The following is a 20,000-nucleotide window of genomic DNA, read 5'->3' as shown; positions in this document are numbered from 1 at the left end:
ACAGAGAGAATAGAAATTGCAATTTTTGATTTGTTTAAGTAATTTAAATTAAAAAATTTCTTTTTTCAATTGGATTAAGAGATATATCCAAAAATATTGATCAAAATTTATATCTTTTAATTTTAAGAAAATAGAGGAAATAAGAAAGAATGGAGAAAGTACCAACGGGAGCGGTTGTATATATAGGCCACAGTACTTGAGCATGACGTTAGCTAGCAGCTCATAGTACTTGGGCAATAAGTAGTGCCACTTGAGTACAAAGTAACATGGACAACCAATTATATAACACTTTCTAGTTACACACCCATGTTCCCTCTACGAGGTTATTATTTTCATTGATTACACCTAATCCAATTCCTATTGCTTTTTCAATTGTTAAGGTTTTTTTTTTTATTTTGAGAAATTTATTAGATTATTATTTTCATTGATTACACCTAATTCAATTCCTACTGTCGTTCTAATTGTTAAGGTTTTCTTTTTCAATTTTGAGAAATAGTATGGCAGAACAAGAGGAGGTCAAAGAAGGAGAGATATGTCGGGATTATTCTGCTGACATTAATACGAAGATTGAGAGATATTTGGGTGAATTTGAAAAAAATTGCAGTCATAGAAAAATAATCGAGAGTTGTTTAAGCAAACAAAAGATGTTTTTTAAACAACCAAGAATTGTTTGAGCAAACGAAAGATATTGTTTAATGGCTTTATTCACCCCTATTTATGATGATGCAACATTGCAGTGAATCTCATTCAATATATGCCCTTTCTAGGCTGAAAATGTGATACAAAGAACACAACTTGGAATCTCTAAGATGCATGAATATGCCAAAATGACACAAGAATTGCTAAACTCGGTACTTTAATAAACTTTTATATAAACATCCTAAACTTTTGTCTAGCCTGTTTATATAGCCAGTTCTAAATTGTTTGGCAAATTGGACATTGAGGACTCCTTCATATTTGTATCGAATAGCCATGCTGTTGCAGTAATATGGAAAGAAGTTGCAGAGATGAGAAAGGTCAAAGGTGGACCGGCCATTCAACTCCCCACAGTCAGAAGCAACTTAACAGAATTAAGGCAAATTGGCTTTCAAACGACATTAAATGAGCCAACAGTAGGGAGTCCATTAGCGAGTCTTTCAGCAATGCAGTTGGCCCCCTTTAACTATAGATAAAATGCAGAATTATTTTATCCAGTATTAACTAGTCCTACAATTATTCTACGCCACCATTTGTATTAAACTGGTGGGAGTAGCTTAGACCATATAGAAGGTGGGATAGCCCAAGTCATGGGATATCCTTATCACATCCCGCATACTAAACGAGCCCTAATTTGATTAACTTCGTAAAGAAACGATCTTAAAGCACTTGGCAAGAAACAAGAGAGAGGAACACTGCCTTTAAAAGTGTACAAGTGCAAGGTTTTCTGGACTACCACTAACAAAACTAAGTAGAACTTACTCGCCTTCATCTCTTAGTATCAAAAAACAGCAACAAGGAGTCGTTGGCAAATTATGCTTACAAACAGATGATTGGAAAAGTAAAAGCATGAGAGCCTGAGTTTCTATGCATAGATGGGAACTAAGGCCAGCGACCAGCGCCTATTACAGCGGCTTTTCCCATTTTCTGTATTCTTCTGTTGGATGTGCTGAGCCACTGTTTGTACCTTCAAACTTCTACTGAACGCTAACCTATAAAGCTGACAAAATATGAATGGCAAAACTATGCATGTGTAAGAAAATGCTATTTAGTCCCGAAGAGGAGGGAAAACTTGTTTTAAGCGTTGATGAGCGAGTTCCAGCCCCTTCTCTTCCGGACTTCAAAGTTACACTCATCATCATGAACTGGACAAAAAAACATCACTCTGCACGGTGATATCTACTGGTGACAAGCAGTGAGGGAAGACACCAAAGAAGGTAGACCAAAAGATTTCTGAGAATTGCCTAATGCCGAGGGTCTCTTGATTGAGTATCAAATATCTCGAGCACTATCAAAGCTGGCTAGTCTGATTCTGCAATAAAACAGCTACCACTGCAGATATCAAAAACACGAGAACTGCTGTAAGGATATACTTGAAATTAAGCTGCCTTGCAGATATGTCCCGCGAAGCATCAAGTCCGGTTGAAGAATCAGTAACTTCCTCTTTCGACTCGCGCAACATAAAGTCTCCAGAAATATTCTCCTCCTGAAAATGAACAAACAGAAACAACGATGTCATAACGGAGCTAGGCGACTTTTGTTTGTTAAGTTTTCAACCAAATAACCTTAGATTTGGGGCAACACGAAATACTCAAGGTCTTTTCACTTGTAGGCACTGGTAAGGTTATTTGGTTGATATGGGATGTACACCATCAGAAAATAATAAGTTACTGGCATCTAAAATAGCAAGTCAGAATACTGAAATAACCATAAGAGCATATGACTCATGTAAAAATAAGCACAAGACTCAGTAAAGCACGTACCAAATTAGCTATTGATGAGAAATTAGCTTTTGCTTCGTTGCACTCATTTGAAGAAGTTACAGCAGAAAACTCGGCTTTCGGAGGCACGGATCCCCTGGTATCTTTGCCATCACTTTGGGGAGACGGCGAAGGAACTTTATCCTTTTGCTGAAAAAGCTTCTTCTGGGCCTTATTTTCCATTATCAGCAAGGCTATCTGAACATTTTTTGCAGCAAAAACATTTATCTGGATGAGAAAATTATACAACTATCCCCATTATAATATTGTCTTCAAACAATGCCCTATTTTTTATTTTATTGAGAAAGGCAACCATAACAATGCCCTTATTCGAACCTTTAGCCCAAATGAATTCTCTTCCGTGAAGAATTCATGCACAGGCAAGCTATGTTGGTCGGACTCTTTAAAAATGACAACGGGTGCGTGTCGGAATCTCCTAAAGTAGTGTATTTTTAGAGAATCCGACACGGGTGCGGTATCGAAATTGAAGAGTCCGCGCAACTTAGCTGACAAGGAAATAAAATAATAAATAACCAACTTTAACCACCAAAGGCCAAGCTGGAAACTGAATAACTTGTCAGTTGTGACAGCCAAGCACGTGTCAGATTCTACATATAAATACTAACTATCTCGTAAGACTGACTAAATTTTTATATCAAGCAAATCTAATTAATAATGCTCAATAACGTCTCGTGTAGCTCTTTCAACTCTTCCTTTTCAGCTAATTTCTTCCTGCAATTAGAGCAAACATTGCAACGGAAGGTTGCGGTAATAATTATCAATAAATACCATTAAAATTTTCTGGTGTACACATTCTTTTTCTACTTTAGCCCATTTTCATTGCTTTCCCTTGACCTTGATTGTTTTTAGCTCAGTGAAAGGAGGCACTGGAAACGGTAGGAGTGCTAATATTATAGCAAGGATAGAACTTGAATCTGTGAACCTGTAGAGACCATTGGAAACTCGAGAATACACGAAGTTTAAAACACTTCTTTGTCGAACGATAATGTGTTTGCATGGGGCGTCTGCGTGGGTCTATCCATATATTTTCACAGTAAAAAATACTTCTATGATTATAGTGTGAGCTATATGGTCACAAACTCTGAAAAGTTAAAGAGCGAGAAAATGTCAAACTTGACCAAATGAACAGATATTGTTGGCGAAACAAGTAAAAAGGAAAAAGACTACACCTCAATTATAAGACAAGCTTGCACACACAACAACTGCATTTTAAAAGTCATTAATTTATGAAGCTGTTAAGCTTCCAACAAAGTCTGAATAAAATTATATTTTGACAAAAAATGTTGATGTTATCCAAATGCCATATCATTATTAGACATAATTCTAGGCTGTTTCAGATAGTAACTAGTATTCAATTAGGAACAATCCTGAATCCGGGTTTAAGCCCATTAATCATGTCAATTAGACAAGAAAACTCAAAATAACTGGATAGAGTGGAGGAAAAGGAAAGTTGGAAATGTTATCAAGATAATTCCAGTCATAACAGGAATGAGAGTCAGTAGGAAGTGACAAACTTGCTTGTAAATGTTATCAAGATAATTCCAGTCATAACAGGAATGAGAGTCAGTAGGAAGTGACAAACCTGCTTTTCAAGTCTCTCTCTTTCAAATGCCAATTGCAAAATTAGATCAGTTATCAATTTACTTCGGAAGTTAATATCTCGGGCAGTAGCCTTCTTCGTTTCCTCAGCTTGGCGCAACGATGCCTCCAAACATGCCAACCTACTCCTTGCAAAAGTTAATTCTTCATTGAGATCTGCGTTAGATTCTGACAAGATAATGCACTTATCTTCAGCACTCTCCGTCAAACTTTCTGCTTTTGAAAATTTTGATTTTAGGTCCTCAATCAAGTCTTCCATGTCTTTGATTGTAGAATTCAACATGATTTGCTTCTCTTGACTAGCTTCAGCAGATGCAACTGCATGCTGAAGTTGAAGCTCAGAGTCCCTCAGACTTTTCTTTGTAGATGCCGTATAATTGGACAGCTGGAACTCAGAGTCCTCCAACCGTTTTTCAAGAGATTTAACCTTATCCACAAGATCTTTAGAAGTTCTTTCAGACTTCCCTAGTAAGTTGTCTTTTTCTTTTAAATGTTCCTCCAATTCTTGAAGTTTAGATTGTAAGTGGCTTTCTCTCTGAACAACACCGTTCAGATTAAAATGTGCCATCTGGAGTCGACCCAGTAGTTCTTTTGAAATTCCTGAGAGGACTTCAGCAGCATTCTCTCCCTCAAACAACCTTTGCCAAGCATCTTCAATTTCCTCCTCCATGCAGAGAGCTTCTTGCTGCAACCTGACTTCTAATTCTTGTTCAACTTGTCTAGATTCAGTAAGCTTCTTCTCAAGATCTAACTCTCTGGCCAAAGACTTCTCCAGCATCTGCAGAATGTGTCTCTGCTGCTCAACAGTCTGCATCTTTATCTTTGTCTTTGGAGTTAAAACGGCATGACCGTTAAAGTAGTCTGATGCCTCGCCATCTTGCGCTGTCAAGATGCATCAGCACGAAGTATGATTAGATAAAGAGGCTGATGTCCCAAAAATACTTGTTTTTTAAGTCAAGGACATAATAGCAACAAAATTCCTCATGCAGAAGCAGCAATCTACATTTCCTGGTCCAGACATGCAGGGCAAAAAGAAATAAAAACATTAAATATTTGCAAATATTCTTCTTTTCTCCTCTCTCTTCCCTTATCCATATTTTATCCCAAGGGCAGGGGCGGACCCACATGGTATCCAGGGGGGTCACCCGAACCCCTCGGCAAAAAATTACGTTATATATATAACGTAGAAAATCTATATTTATGTATATATATTAATTTTGAACCACCTGAAAACAAGGTTGTTGGATAGCCCAGTGGTTCTATGTCCGCTTCTTCAATCGCTCCTTCAGCCCTCGGTCGTGGGTTTGATTCCCACTACAAGCGAAGGCTTCTTTTTTAAAAATCTGTTTTGCACAGCTGCTATAGTAGCTGTCCAGTACAGCTATAATAAAAAAAAAAGGACGCATATACAGCTGCTATACGTTGAAATTATATTTTGTTGACGTATTCACACATTTATATTTTTATTTTTTCGAACCCCCTGAAATAAATTCCTGAATCCGCCACTGCCCAAGGGGTGTCAGCATGGGAGAAGTAAATTGCAAAGAGCATAAAACATGAAATAAATTCCTGAATCCGCCACTGCCCAAGGGGTGTCAGCATGGGAGAAGTAAATTGCATAGAGCATAAAACATAAAATAAATACTGCTCAATACGAAATTAACACGCATTCACTTATCGAGAAGAAATAATAATAACAACAACCGCAACAGCAGCAGCAACAACAACAACAACAACAACAACAACAACAACAACAACAACAACAATAATAATAATAATAATAATAATAATGACAATAAATATGATAATAAATGTACATCCATGATGCCAGAACATCTAAGTAGAATCTTAGTTCAAGTGATCCATTCACTTTGACTTGGTTCCACTGAAGCCTGTCATTGCTTTGAAATAGACTTACCACAGTGGATTGTGAGCAGCGTTACTCAAGACTTCTTTAACTGAAGCTTCAGAAGCTATTTAGCATCAAGCAGGATGTAAAGAAATTTTTTTAATGATAGCAGGATGTAAGGAACCAATCCCTTCAAAATTAACATAAAATAAAAATAAACTCACAATTTTGGTCCCCCCGGGAGGTGAGGATAATCCCATGGAAGTTGGTACATTGCGCCCTCAATTGTAAAAGGTGCTCCTGCGACTGCTTGAGGGATTTCTCACTGTCATGTAACTTCTCTTCTATTAGAATGAAAGCCTCATCCACATAGCCACGTGAAGATATCACCTTCCGCACATTGTCAATCTCCATTGCAACAGAAGATAACAAACCGCCTAGCTCCCTAACCTCTGAATCCAGGAACCCAGATAAGAGATCAAACTCTATTGCCTTCTCAACAATGTCATTTGAACTGTGCTCCTTCTCAGAGGCAAAAGCCTCAAAGTCACTTTCTCTAGTTGCCACATGCATCTCAAGTACATCTAAATTAACTAGTTTCTCAGAGGAACAGGCCAAGTCTAGTTCAAGCCTTGTTAGAATCTCCCCAACACTTCTTACTTCTTGCATGGCATTACCACTGGATGACAAAACTTCTAGAGAGTCAACTGTATTTGATTCTGCCTCCACTTCATTGGCGTTAAAACCTTCAGTGGAAGTAGATGCATTATTCGCTGTGTCAGCATCCATTAGTCAAACCCGATTTTTGAACCTGAAAAAGTGAACCAATACAAATATTTGTAAGAAACAAATTTGAGAAGGCACATGAAACTTAGAGGTAAAAATCAATATGTGAATCGCACGCTTCTTTGATGTAAGTGCACAGTTCATCGAAAATAAAAAAGTCACAATGAAATTACTGTTAAAACAGTAACTGACGATATTGATCCAACTCCTCAGAAACATCATTAATATAATTCACGAGCCCATCAGAAGATAACTCCAATCAATTAAAAGGGACTTTCATTTTCAATTAATGAACCGTAAAATAAATTAATTTACAGCACCCAGTTTCATATTTCGTTACTTTAGTAATTGTAATACGAGAGTAGAGGGGATATGCAAAGAGAAGGCCAGAATTAAGAGATACCAGCGAAAAAGGGCCTGCATACTAGAAGAAAAGGAGTCCTTTATTTGAAGAAAATGAAGAAAGAAAGAACAGAAACCAAAGAAGTACAAAAGCATAAGTAGTAGATGGACAGGCGTTACTTACAACCAACAAATAGATGGATAGGCATTACAAGCTCGATAAGAAGAAAAAGAACACAATAACAACAACGAGAACATTGATACATACATGACAATAAACCCAACTATTCAAATAAAAAAATGTCATTTTTTATTCTTTTTTTCCTCTTATATTTTCTCATCTTTTAAAGTAAGATTCAAAGAATTGACCACTTCTCGTTGAAATTTCTGGTCGAATTCCTCAGAGGTGCATAGACTGATAACACCTCGTTCGCCTTGCTTCATAGCTTTAAGGGACTAGTAGTGGCACTTTATAACACAGATGAATATACCAATAATAAATCTCTAGTAACATGTTCTTTTTAAAACCAAAAGAACTGCAAAACACCAGAAGGTTAAAGGATGTGATAGTATAGATACTCCTACTGCAGTTAATGCTAAAAAGTGCTCACATATACTGACAATTCCGTAGAGGTAAAACTGTACTGCTTTTGAGATTGGCTGTCATAAATGCACCTAATTAGGACATTGATTGGGTATGAGAGCACAAAGTTGTATAAGAGTTACAGATATGCAGCTAGTATAAATTAATATTTAACAGAAAATGTGTGACTACTGATATGCAGCTAGTATAAATTAATATTTAACAGCAAATGTGTGACTTCAGGATCTATAAGTGAAAGGTATAAGAAAAAACAGCAAGACAACGTAAGTAGGAAACCATCCAAAAAATTAATCTTACATCTAACACCTTGAACCATCAAATTACACTTATTTGTTAGATTAAGATGTTATTAGGTAAGGAAAGTCAGTCCTTTCATTCCTTCCTGAGAATAGAATAGATCCCAGTAGCCCGCAGATGAGGAATTCTTCCGCTACGACCCATAGGCGATCTAATCAGTTTCGCTTTACCAAAAATTCCTCCTCACTCTTCTATTTATCGACTTTTGGGGTAAGAAGTATCCAATTCTGTGTCCTAAGCATGATTATGGTCAAGGGAAGGATTGTTGCTAGATAGTAGGCAGCAGGAGAAATCATGCTGAAGATGCATAGAATGCCCTGTCAGGGAGAAGCCGATTCGTCACTTTAAGAAAGTATTTTCGAACTAATGCCAAATCTTCTATTTTCACAAGACAGGCGCAAAAGGGGAAAGGGTAAAGGCGTAGGAAGGTCGCACAGTGGAAGCAGCAATCCCTATTTCGCATAGCCCTTTATTGGGTAAAGTGAATCAGAATACCCAGGTTGACATTCAAGTAGAATAACCATCGTTTCTTTCCTGCTCTCCTCTGCAACAGAATCCTGTGTTAGTTGAATAACCCTTGCTATTGAATCCAATGCTAGCGGAAGGCAATGAAATTGTTGATGCATCGAATGCCATGGTTGGCTCTTGGGAAAGGAAAGAGAGTGGCTGGCATGAAGCAGGGAGGAGGGGATTCAAATTCTCTTTGAAAAGGATTGGATTGGTTACTTTCCTTCCCTACATTGATCTGTCTAGTTCTATTCTGACTAATCTGAATCTGTGTGCTGAGTAAAAGTGAAATATCTTCTCTCAATTCTTGGCAGAAAGTCCCATGACTGACCGATCCGGGGCTGGGGTAGATAGAGGAAGAGAAGATTTTATTGAATGCTTTAGGGAATTTATTGAGGTGGGGAAAAAATATTATGTTTCAGTAGCATTGTTCTTGGTATTAAAGTCTTCAATCTGTGAGGAAGTATCCCATTCTTCATCTACACAAAGATGAATTACTGCTTATTCAACCGGTCCTACCCCGCTTATAAGGATAGGACCTTCTCTTATCCCGGATGACTTGAGCAACAATTGTAGGAGGAGAAAACATAGGCATAAGAGAGCCATAAGAATTAATTGATTATCGCAGAGCTAAGAGTGTGAGATGGAACTTGCATGGTAGAACAACAAATAAATAGTTAGCTTTAAGGTATCCCAGTATGGTTATGAATATAGCTACAGGCGATGTCAGAGACTGAAATAAGAATGCTAAAAGAACAAATTTTTGCTCAAGATTGCTCAAAAAGAGAGAATATACATGTTATCGACAACAAATTTCTAAGAGCTTTTCTAGGTAGTTCTAAAAAATGAAAGTCACCTTAATATTAAACAACCCAGAAACATTCTAGTCGTGCCTTTTAGTAAGTGGTCTTGATCATATAACCAAGATACAGATAGTGCAGATAGTGTGTCAAAATCTTCAAAGATGCTTGAAATGCATTGGGCAGAGACCTAAAATGACGTATTGGCTCTCACACGTTCGTAACTCCAAAAAATCAGCAAAAGTAGGAATATAATGTGCTTGTAATAATCCTCCTACTTTGCCACCTCCAAACCGTTTCTAATTTATCTTTTTCATAAAAATACATCTTCATCTTCCTTTTCCTTTTCCCCTTTTTCCTCTGTTTAGCATGGGAAAAGTTTTTTCCCATAAAATGTCTTTCTTGACGAAACCATTTCCCCTTGTGTATTACCTTGAATTACTGAAAATTTTGTTTGAAGATATTTTCCACCAAAAGAGAATGGCGATGTCATTTTCCTTAAGAAATATCTCAAATGATACTCCATATTACCAGCTTTGTCAACATTTAGGGTGTATTCGGTATGAAGGAAAACATTTCAGAAAGTTTTCCAGTTTTCTCATGTTCAGCTGGTTAAATATTTTCTCCAAGGAAAACAAGCTCCTTAGAAATGAGAAGAATGACTTCCCTAATAAAAGCAGGGAAAACAAGTTGCACTAGTGACATTCCACATTGATTGTGTCCTGCCCACCATTCAACACACTTCATCTCTACCCCACATCCATAGCCCTCATCCCCCACCCCCACCACCCATAGTATTTATTTAAATTATATTCTTTCCACTCACCTATCGAATACAAGAAGATAAGTCAAGAAACCACTTATTTTCCTAGAAAACCTTTTCCGCAAAAAAAAAACATTTTCCTCCATACCGCACACACCCATAATACTCAAAAGTTATCACCAATAAACTATCCTCAAATCCTATTTTCCATCTTGCACAACTACCAAATATCACTCACTTATATACCCCCAACTAAACAGTGGAAAATAGACATTTTTCTCATCCATTACATTACTATTGACACACACAACTACAATAATTACATCACTATTGCTGCCATGTGCAATGGCAGATATGCAAGCTAAGACTGCATACAATAGACCCTTGTGGTCGGCCCCTTCCCCGGACCCTTCATGTAGGGGAGCTTTAGTGCACGGGACTGCCCTTTTTAAAATACAATAATTAATCCAAATACACTAAAAGAAAACGTTTCCACTCAATAAATTTCTCATACTTCCACGTCCCAATACACAAGATTCGCATCATCCAAGAAACCCCTGATCCAAATTACAAAAATTTCACTCCAAAATTCTTTGAACAATTCAAAGAAAGAAACTTTCAACACCCATCTCTATAATTCCGAAAATAAATCTAGTACAACAAAAAATTGACAAATTTTAACATTAAAAAAAAAAACTCTACAGGATCAAGAAAATAAAAATATTTTACAGGATCAAGAAACTGAGAGAAAATTTGCTTACTTAATCAAGAAAGTACGAGCGAATGAATGAATATGAAAGGGATATTATCATATTACTAAGCAAAAAAAAATTGTAGAAGTTAAGAAGTCATGAATATACAAGATACCTTCTTGTAAATTCGCGGGGTTAAGAGAGTGCAGTGTTAAAATTGATTTACTTTTTTTGTTCACTTTTTTGAGTTTTTAATTTAAAGTACTAATTTATTTTTAAGAAAGGTAGAATCTTCAAGTCGATAGTGTTCACGTGAGGGGCACGTGGTAAAGTCTGTTAGCCACGTGTTCTTTTGTCAGCTTTAGCCGAAAGGTTTAAACTGGGCCGTTGGAGAAGGAATTGATATGTGGGCCCATTGAGTGGCCAGCCCATGAAGAAACACTCTCTTACCATTAAGCCCATTTGTAGTTTGTGGAAAACAGAGATTCTTAGGTCCGTTTGGTCACGCGAAATGAATCCTTTAAGATAGATTTAAGTTTTGTTTGAATATGTAATTAGATTTCTTAAATTATATTTTTTTTCATAAACATAAAATCTTCATTAGGTGCAAAAAATTATCAAAATTCTTCAATTTTTAACAATCTTTGATGACAATAGTTTATGGACACACAAATGTTATTGTATGAGGTGAAAATCATATTGGACATGTGGCAAGAAGAAAAGGTTAAAAATGATTTAGCACGGATGACATTAAATTTTATCCTTAGAACGTTACCAGTAAGGGTAAACCTAACTACGAAAGATATTAAGGTGGATATCATTTCAACAAAACTTTCCTAGCTCCGAGTATAGACCCGAGCACTAAGTTATCATTGGACAAGATAAGATTAGGATAAGTTTAGGGTCCAAACCTTGCGGAAGAGTTTGAGATTGTCGTCGGCCATGAAACTGAAAGGATAAACAAATCTACTCGGTGGACTGCCAAGCTACAAGTCCTACAACACATGAGTGAGATTCTCTAAAAAGCCAAGGTAGAGGGTGGCCAAGAGGATCCACTTGGAGACTTAGGATCTTATTCTTTACAGGAGATGTGAAAGCTGTCATTCGGTCTAAAATATTTGTCATTCGTTTTGTAACTAAAGTAAGCATGCAATTAATAGATAAATCATCATATACAAATTCGAAATCTAATGACTTCCTATCTATTTGAATTTTGCAACCCATTGTTATTTATGTCAAAAGATAGAAAGAAAAAAATGCTCGAAGGAAAAATTAAAATTGCATATATATAATTTGACAGTACATAATCGATAATACTACATATTAATCTTCTACACTTTCACAATCTAAATATTTGTATATATAGTACTTCAATACTTGACCAATGCATACTATTCTGTTGAATACAAGTATACAATCACTCTAAAGTATTTGTCTCACATATTTTTTTAAAAAAAATCAAATATATTGATAAAAAAAGCTGATGAATCACAACTTACCAATAAAATAAATTACCTAGATTCTTATTATTAATAACAACGGAAAATATTTTTTTAATTTAGGTAAGAAATACGACAAGGGTTCATTGTGATCATTTTTCTAGGACAAAAAGTGATGAATCACAAGTTACCAATGAAATAACTTGCGTAGATCCTTGCTAATCTAGTCACTAATCTCTTACTTGTCATAAGCACAGCCACGAGTTTATATTAAAAAAAATAAAATTCCTCTCCATCAATTGAAATTGATGGTTTTTTATCCAATATCATAACTGGCAAAGAAGCAGTTGAAGGAAGCTGCTCATTGTCGATACGTCTGTTTCAACTGTTTCAATCGTGATTTTATTATATTATTTTTAATTAATTATTATAAGTCATTTATGTATTAAAATAAATTTAAAAATTAATTAAAAAAAATTAAATAGACATTTATAACATGACTGTTTTAGCTGCTTCAACCATGATTTTACTATATCACTCATAATTAATTATTATAAATAATTTAAATATTAAAAAATTAATAATATTTAATAAAAAATAAAATAATAAATTATTTTTTTGATGTTTTTATAAATCATTTAAGTATTAAAAATTAATAATATCTAATTAAAAATATAAAATAGCCATAAAATGATAAATTATTTTTTGATGTTTTAATTAACTTGATGTCTTATTTGAGACCACTTAAAAAAAATTCACAAGTATTTGTTATAATAGTTTTGCTATGTCACTTCTAATTAGTAGAATAGAAGAAAAAATATTATAAATCATAATAATTAAAAATTTAAATTATTTAAAAAATATAATTGACTATCAATGTCACAAAAGTTTGAACAAACTTAAAATATTGTTATACAAATTTCATCAATCCAAATATAATAATATATATCTAACTTAGAATTTATCAACCAAACAAATAAAGATTCTAATTAAATAATAGAATTAGACATAACATAGAATTTTTAAGAATCAACATTGGGTCGTGCGTAGCACGCTGTAAGCCAACTAGTATAATATGCTTTAGGAAAGTGAGGAAGAAATAGATGGTGATTAAGTAGGTGTTTGACTATAAGATTTTAAATTTCAATTTCTAAGCTTTAATTTGAAATTAGTATTTATTTATGAAATTTGTGAAAAAAATTAAATTTCAAATTCTCCAAAAATAATATAAACTTATAAGTTTATATTTGTGGGGAAAAAAAAATCATTTGAAAGTCATATATGTATGACTTACGGTTAGCCAAAAAAAAAAAAAAAAAAACACGTAGGCCACATGTGAAAAGAATTGTCCATATCATATGTAAGAATTATATTAATTAGGCAATTACTGCTACTGTTGATTATTTGCCCAGTGAATCATTATAAAAATTATGTGTATTTAAAAGCATGTAATAGCATGTAAATATTTATTTATAAATTAAATAAAATGTGTAATTATTAATACGATATTTTAAAATATTTTGATATAAAAAAGGATAGTACTATACATTAAAACTCTTCTTATGACATAGAAATCCGGATTCAAAAAAGAGTCTAATCACAAGTAAGACTATCTTGTTGATAAATTATGATTAACTAATTTAATAAGGAAGGCCTCGTGTAAATTTGGAACAACAGTTGGATTCCATTAAACGTTGGAATCTTTCTCTATCAAATTGCAGCCCACAAATGTTTCGTTTCTAATAGGGGATGCTCTTATTAATAACGTAATTAAATACTATCAATTGACAACTTCCTTTCATCTAATCATTCAAAATAAATAATAGGATCCACTTCATAAACCTACCATTAAATTATTGGTTTTGGTTAATCAAGTAGTAATACGTGTATTACTACTAACAAGTACTGATGCACAAAATAGTCAAGTGGTTTTTCAGTTTTATTTTCTCCATCTACTTTTACTTGTCCACTATATTAAAAATAAATTTTTAATAATTTTATTCAATTTAAAAAATTAATGAATAATTTATCTATTTGTGTTTATTTTACCCTTAGTATTAAATATTATCCACAATGCATTTTCTAAATATTAAATTTATTATATTTAAAAGGTAATATAGTAAAATTATACATATTATTTATTGTTTCTTAAATTATGTTTCAAATCAATAGTGAATAACTATTGTTAGACGAAGAAAGTAGTTTAGAGGAGCCGTTTCTGAAACTGATTTTAAGATCAAATCACGAATGTAAATTGTATTAGTTTTGGATGAACTAATTACAAAATTATATTTTTTATTCATAATCATGGGAGTAGGGGTGGGCGTTCGATATTCGGTTTGGAATTTTTAAAGTTCAGGTTCGGTAATTCGGTAATCGGTATTTGAACATAGATATCACATACCATACTTATGATCATCAGTTCGGTAATCGCTAAATTAAACTTCAGTTCAGTATGGTATTTGGTTTTACCATATTAATGTATGTTTAAAGTTCAAAGTGTATATTTAATAGAAACCTTATTTAGTATTCTTTTTGTTTCTTTTTACGAATATATTATCAAGTTTTAAGAAATTTTTTGAAATGACTAATACTATTGTCTATTGGGTTGGTTAGACATATATATACATATACTAATTTAGGTGTACGCGCCTTGCGCGTGTACCTCACTTTAATGAGTTCAAACATTACACTAAATAGAATATTTCTTTAAATAATAAAGATGAATATAATAATTAAATTTAGTATCTTTTGAGTATGTAAAGATGGAGAATTTATTTATTAAACCTAATTTTTTACCAAAAATATTTTTGAAAGTCGATCGACACTCATTTATCATTTGTAAATTACAACAAAACAATGTCATCTTGTTACGTGCTTTTTTGCAGATTTGATTAATATTCTTTGTCTTGAGCCGGGGGTCTATCGGAAACAGCCTTGCTACTTCTCCGGAGGTAGTGGTATGGACTGCGTACATCTTACCCTCTCCAGACCCCACTATGTGGCAATACACTGGGTTTGTTGTTGTTGTTGTTGTAAATTACAACAAAACAATACAATGATAGAGACGTCAAAATAATACAATTAAATCTAATCTTTACACACAAAAATTCTCTCAAAGTTGTTCGAGACTCATCTACCACCTGTAAAAACAATAACAAAATAATACGATAATAGAGATATCAAAATAATACAGCTGAATCTAACCTTTACATAAAAAAATTCCTCAAAGCCGATCAATATTTATCCATCACCTGTAAACTGCAACAAAATAATACGATAAAGTGATATCAAACAATACAATTAAACTTAAATTTTACACACAAAAATCTTTCAAAACCGATTGAGATTCATCTACGAACTGTAAACTACCAAAAAATAACAAACTAATAGAGATATTACGATAATACAATTAAACCTAACCTTTACCTAAAGAAAAAATCAAAGTTGACACATATTCATCTAGCATCTGTAAATTAAAATAAAACAATAAGATAATAAAAATATCAAAATAATACAATTAAATCTAACCTTTACACGAGAAATTCTTCAAAGTCAACCGACATTCATATACGACCTGTAAACTATAAAACAAAATATAATAGTGATCACAAAGCTTCAATTTTGATTCAACTAACACATTAATTTTCACACACGTGTATTGCGCGTGCATCGCATGTATAATATTTTGACATGCTACTCATATTATCAAAGTGTGTACCATGAGTTACTCAAAATTATAAAATCAAATGATCAAGTAAAGTGTTCTTCTTAGGAAAACACTTATACATCAATAACATGCAAAGAGATTTGAATGATTTGTTTCAGTTAAAACATCATCATGATGTTAATATCTTCAAACGTATAAAAAGAAAAATCAAATTGCCTATTACTCATCTCATATTTATAGAAGTATTTCCTTAATAAAGTTCTATTTTAGGAGTATTTTTCTAATTGAACAGTAGTAAGAAAAATATTAATTAATTCTCGTCATATATTTTATAAGTCCCATATATTTTAGGAGGTCTAGTAGAAAGGAAAATATTAATTAATTCTCCTACCATATATTTTAGGAAGTCTAGTTATTATAATAAAAATAATTAAATAATAAATTTAAAAAATAGTGAAAAGACAGTTTTGTCTAAAGAAGAGTTTTTTGATGAAGGACAAAAAGTTCAAATCACTTAATTAATTCTCCCGCCATATATTTTATAAGTTTCATATATTTTAGGAAGTCTAGTAGAAAGAAAAATATTAATTAATTCTCCTACCACATATTTTAGAAGTCACATATATTTTAGGAAGTCTAGTTAATATAATAAAAATAATTAAATAATAAATTAAAAAATAGTAAAAAGACAGTTTTGTCTAAAGAAAAGTCTTTTAACGAAGGACAAAAAGTTCAAATCACTTTTCTAAGGGTATTCACACTTTTAATATATCTATATCTATATCTATAATTTATAATATATTAAAAGTGTAAAGACCCTTAGAAAAGTGATTTGAACTTTTTCCTCTTCATTAAAAGTCTCCTCTTTAGACAGAATCGTCTTTTTACCATTTTATTAATATTAGAAATTTGAAATTAATTAAAATCCTTATATGAGTTAAGAAAGAAAGTTCTAAATCAATTCAAATCTTACCTTATATGTAATTTATTAATAAATTAAATAAATAAAAAATAATGTTAATTTGAATTGAAAAGAACAAAAAAAGAAGGTCCAAAGCAAAAACGAGAACAAGAAAAAAAGAAAATACATAATGGGAAAAAAATTGAATTGAATTGAAAAGGAAAAAGAAAAAGAAAACGTGTGGAGGCAAAGAGGAAAAAAAAGAAGAAGAAAGAAAAAAGAAAAATAAAACAAAACATAAAATCAAAAAAGATTTACATTAAATAAATACAAATTGAATTGACAAAAAAGGAAAGTAAATTAAACCGAAAATTTCTTATAAATTGAGAATTCTTCCTTTCTACAATAATACGTCCACAATATAGTTCTTAAATAGTTTTTTCCTTTATTATTGTTGTTCATAAATTTGATTGTGATTTAAGGTATGTTTTCTAAAAAAATTATTTTTGATATTTACAATCTTGATAATATCTATGATTAAAGAAATAAATTTGCTTGTGATTTGAGGTAAGTTTTTTAAAATTTTAACTAGTATGTTCTTGAAGTTTATAATAATAAATCATTATGTATTTGTAATAGACAATTGCTAATTGAGAAAGTTTTAGTGAAATATTAATAGTATCCGTGATTGAAGAGACAAATTTTCTTGTGATTTGAAGTAAGTTTTTTAAAATTTTAGTATGTTTTTTATGTTATAAAATAAATTATCATGTATTTTTGTTAGACGGTGTTTTTTGTGATTTTTTTAATAATGACTTATATACAATAAATACTTTAAAATTGACTTATTTACAATTTTGACCAAATATTTTGGATTATATTTCATCCTAAGAAATTGGTTAGCCGCTCTAATTGTATACGGATTTTTTTTCCCTTTATCCACCTGAGATATTAGGAGATTTAGTTAAATTAACAATTTAACTTTTAGAAAAGTACTAACTGAATTGAATTCTAATGATATCATATAATTTTATTCAAAAATAAAATTGAAAGAACTGAAAGTAGAATTTTAATCTAACGACTATATATTTATTGTATAATAGGCATGTTTATTTATTAATCAAGATATATTTATAGTTTACACGTCTTAGATAAACTTATAGGTGATAGATGAATTTACATGTGGCAGATGAATGTCGGTCGGCTTTGAGGATTTTTTTTCAGATAAATATTAGGTTTAATTGTATTGTATTTATATCTCTGTTTTAAAAAAAAATTGTGTAAAGGTTAAGTTTAGTTATATTATTTTGATATCTCTATTATCATATTATTTTACTGTAGTTCACAGGTGCTAGATGAGTGTCAGACGGCTTTGAGAAAATTTTTGTGTAAATGTTAGATTTAATTATATTATTTTTTTATGATTTGAAGTAAGTTTTCTAAAATTTTAGTATGTTTTTTATGTTATAAAAATAAATTATCATGCATTTTTATTAGACGGTGTTTTTTGTGATTTTTTTATAATGACTTATATACAATAAATAATTTAAAATTGACTTATTTACAAATTTGACCAAATTCTTTGGATTATATTTCATCATAAGAAATTGGTTAGCCGCTCTAATTGTATACAGATCTTTTTTTCCTTTTATCCACCTGAGATATTAAGAGATTTAGTTAAATTAACAATCTAGCTTTTAGAAAAGTAGTAACTGAATTGAATTCTAATGATATTATATAATTTTATCCAAAAATAAAATTAAAAGAACTGAAAGTAGAATTTTAATCCAATGACTATATATTTATAGTATAATAGGCATGTTTATTTATTAGTCAGGATATATTTATAGTTTACACGTCGTAGATAAACTTACAGGTGATAGATGAATTTACATGTGGTAGATGAATGTAGGTCGGTTTTGAAGATTTTTTTCATATAAAGGTTAGGTTTAATTGTATTGTATTTATATCTCTATTTTGAATTTTTTTTTGGTGTAAAGGTTAATTTTAGTTGTATTATTTTGATATCTCTATTATCGTATTATTTTATTGTAGTTTACAGGTGTTAGATGAGTGTCAGACGCCTTTGAGAAAATTTTTGTGTAAATGTTAGATTTAATTATATTATTTTGATGTTTCTATCATCATATTGTTTTGACACACACCTTTGAGGAAACTTTTGTGTAAGTGTTAGATTTAATTATATTATTTTGATGTTTCTATCATCATATTGTTTTGCTGCAATTTACAGGTGGTAGATGAATGTCGATCGGCTTTGACAAATCTTTTTGGTAAAAGTTATGTTTAATTAATTAAATCTCCAAAAGATGTTGAATTTAATTATTATATTCCTTTATTACAGAAACAAATACCTTATTTAGTGCAACATTTGAACTCAATAAAGTGAGATACACGCATAAGACACGTACACCTAAACTAGTTATATTATATATATATATATATATATATATATATATATATATATATATGTACTAGTTTAGAATACGTATGTCACATGTGTATTTAACATTAAAGAAGAAATATATTTATTTGTCTAATATTTAAATATTTATTTATAAAATTACTTGACATTCTACATAGTTCAAATAAGAAAAATATAATAAATATATTTATACATGATTTCAAAGTCCTAAATTAGAATTTTTTACTCATAGTTCAAAGACATTCTACCGGTGGGATTGCATATCTAACGTTTTTCTTATTTTGCTCTAACAATTTTAAAACCTTTTTTTTTCATGTACGCAACAATTTTTTATTTTTTTTACCAAATTCAACTCTTTGTTTCCCATAAAGTTTGTAAAAGTAGGGTAAAACGTGTTTGTTTTTTTTAAGATTCAATGTACTACTACTTACCTTATATTTTAAGACTCTTATTTTTAGAAAAAAATCTTATTATATTTGTTAAAGTCGTAATCTCATATATTTTAGGATTCATTATCACAAATATAATTAAAAAATAGTTAGAGGAAAAAAATGTAAAAAGACGATTTTGTTTAAAGCATGAACTTTTAATGAAGGACAAAAAATTCAAATCACTTTTCTAAGGGTCTTCGCACTTTTAATATATTATAGATATAGATATAGATATAGATTATAGATATGTATAATTTGATATTCAGTAAATATCGAATACCAAACGGTATTAATATCTTGAACCAAACTCAATCCCAAATACTGAAATGTTAAAATTTTACTTCCAAATATCATACCAAATTACTGAATACCAATTACCAAATTTTTGAATTCGATTCTA

The 20,000-nt window shown here is 31.6% G+C and overlaps 1 protein-coding gene across 4 annotated transcripts; it reads right to left on the bottom strand.

Annotated features, from left to right (window-relative positions):
• Window positions 1-1,365: 1,365 nt before the first annotated feature.
• Window positions 1,366-10,987, bottom strand: LOC107858715 (WPP domain-interacting tail-anchored protein 1). 4 transcript variants are annotated; one of them, XM_016703478.2, is made up of 5 exons: window positions 10,892-10,987; window positions 6,150-6,736; window positions 4,060-4,958; window positions 2,460-2,654; window positions 1,366-2,182 (listed from the first exon to the last, which is right to left on the bottom strand). In XM_016703478.2, the coding sequence occupies exons 2-5, from the start codon at window positions 6,712-6,714 to the stop codon at window positions 1,988-1,990; spliced, it is 1,854 nt and encodes a 617-aa protein (XP_016558964.2). In that variant the 5' UTR covers window positions 6,715-6,736; window positions 10,892-10,987; the 3' UTR covers window positions 1,366-1,987. The 4 variants fall into 4 exon arrangements, with proteins under 4 accessions (XP_016558964.2, XP_016558966.2, XP_016558965.2 ...); XM_016703480.2 differs by having other exon boundaries at window positions 1,366-2,183; window positions 2,479-2,654; XM_016703479.2 differs by having other exon boundaries at window positions 10,786-10,917.
• Window positions 10,988-20,000: the final 9,013 nt, after the last annotated feature.

The sequence above is a fragment of the Capsicum annuum genome, chromosome 2 (assembly GCF_002878395.1).
Source record: "Capsicum annuum cultivar UCD-10X-F1 chromosome 2, UCD10Xv1.1, whole genome shotgun sequence".
Taxonomy (NCBI): domain Eukaryota; kingdom Viridiplantae; phylum Streptophyta; class Magnoliopsida; order Solanales; family Solanaceae; genus Capsicum; species Capsicum annuum.
Note: the sequence above shows the minus strand (reverse complement) of the source record. Positions and strands in the feature narration are given on the sequence as shown.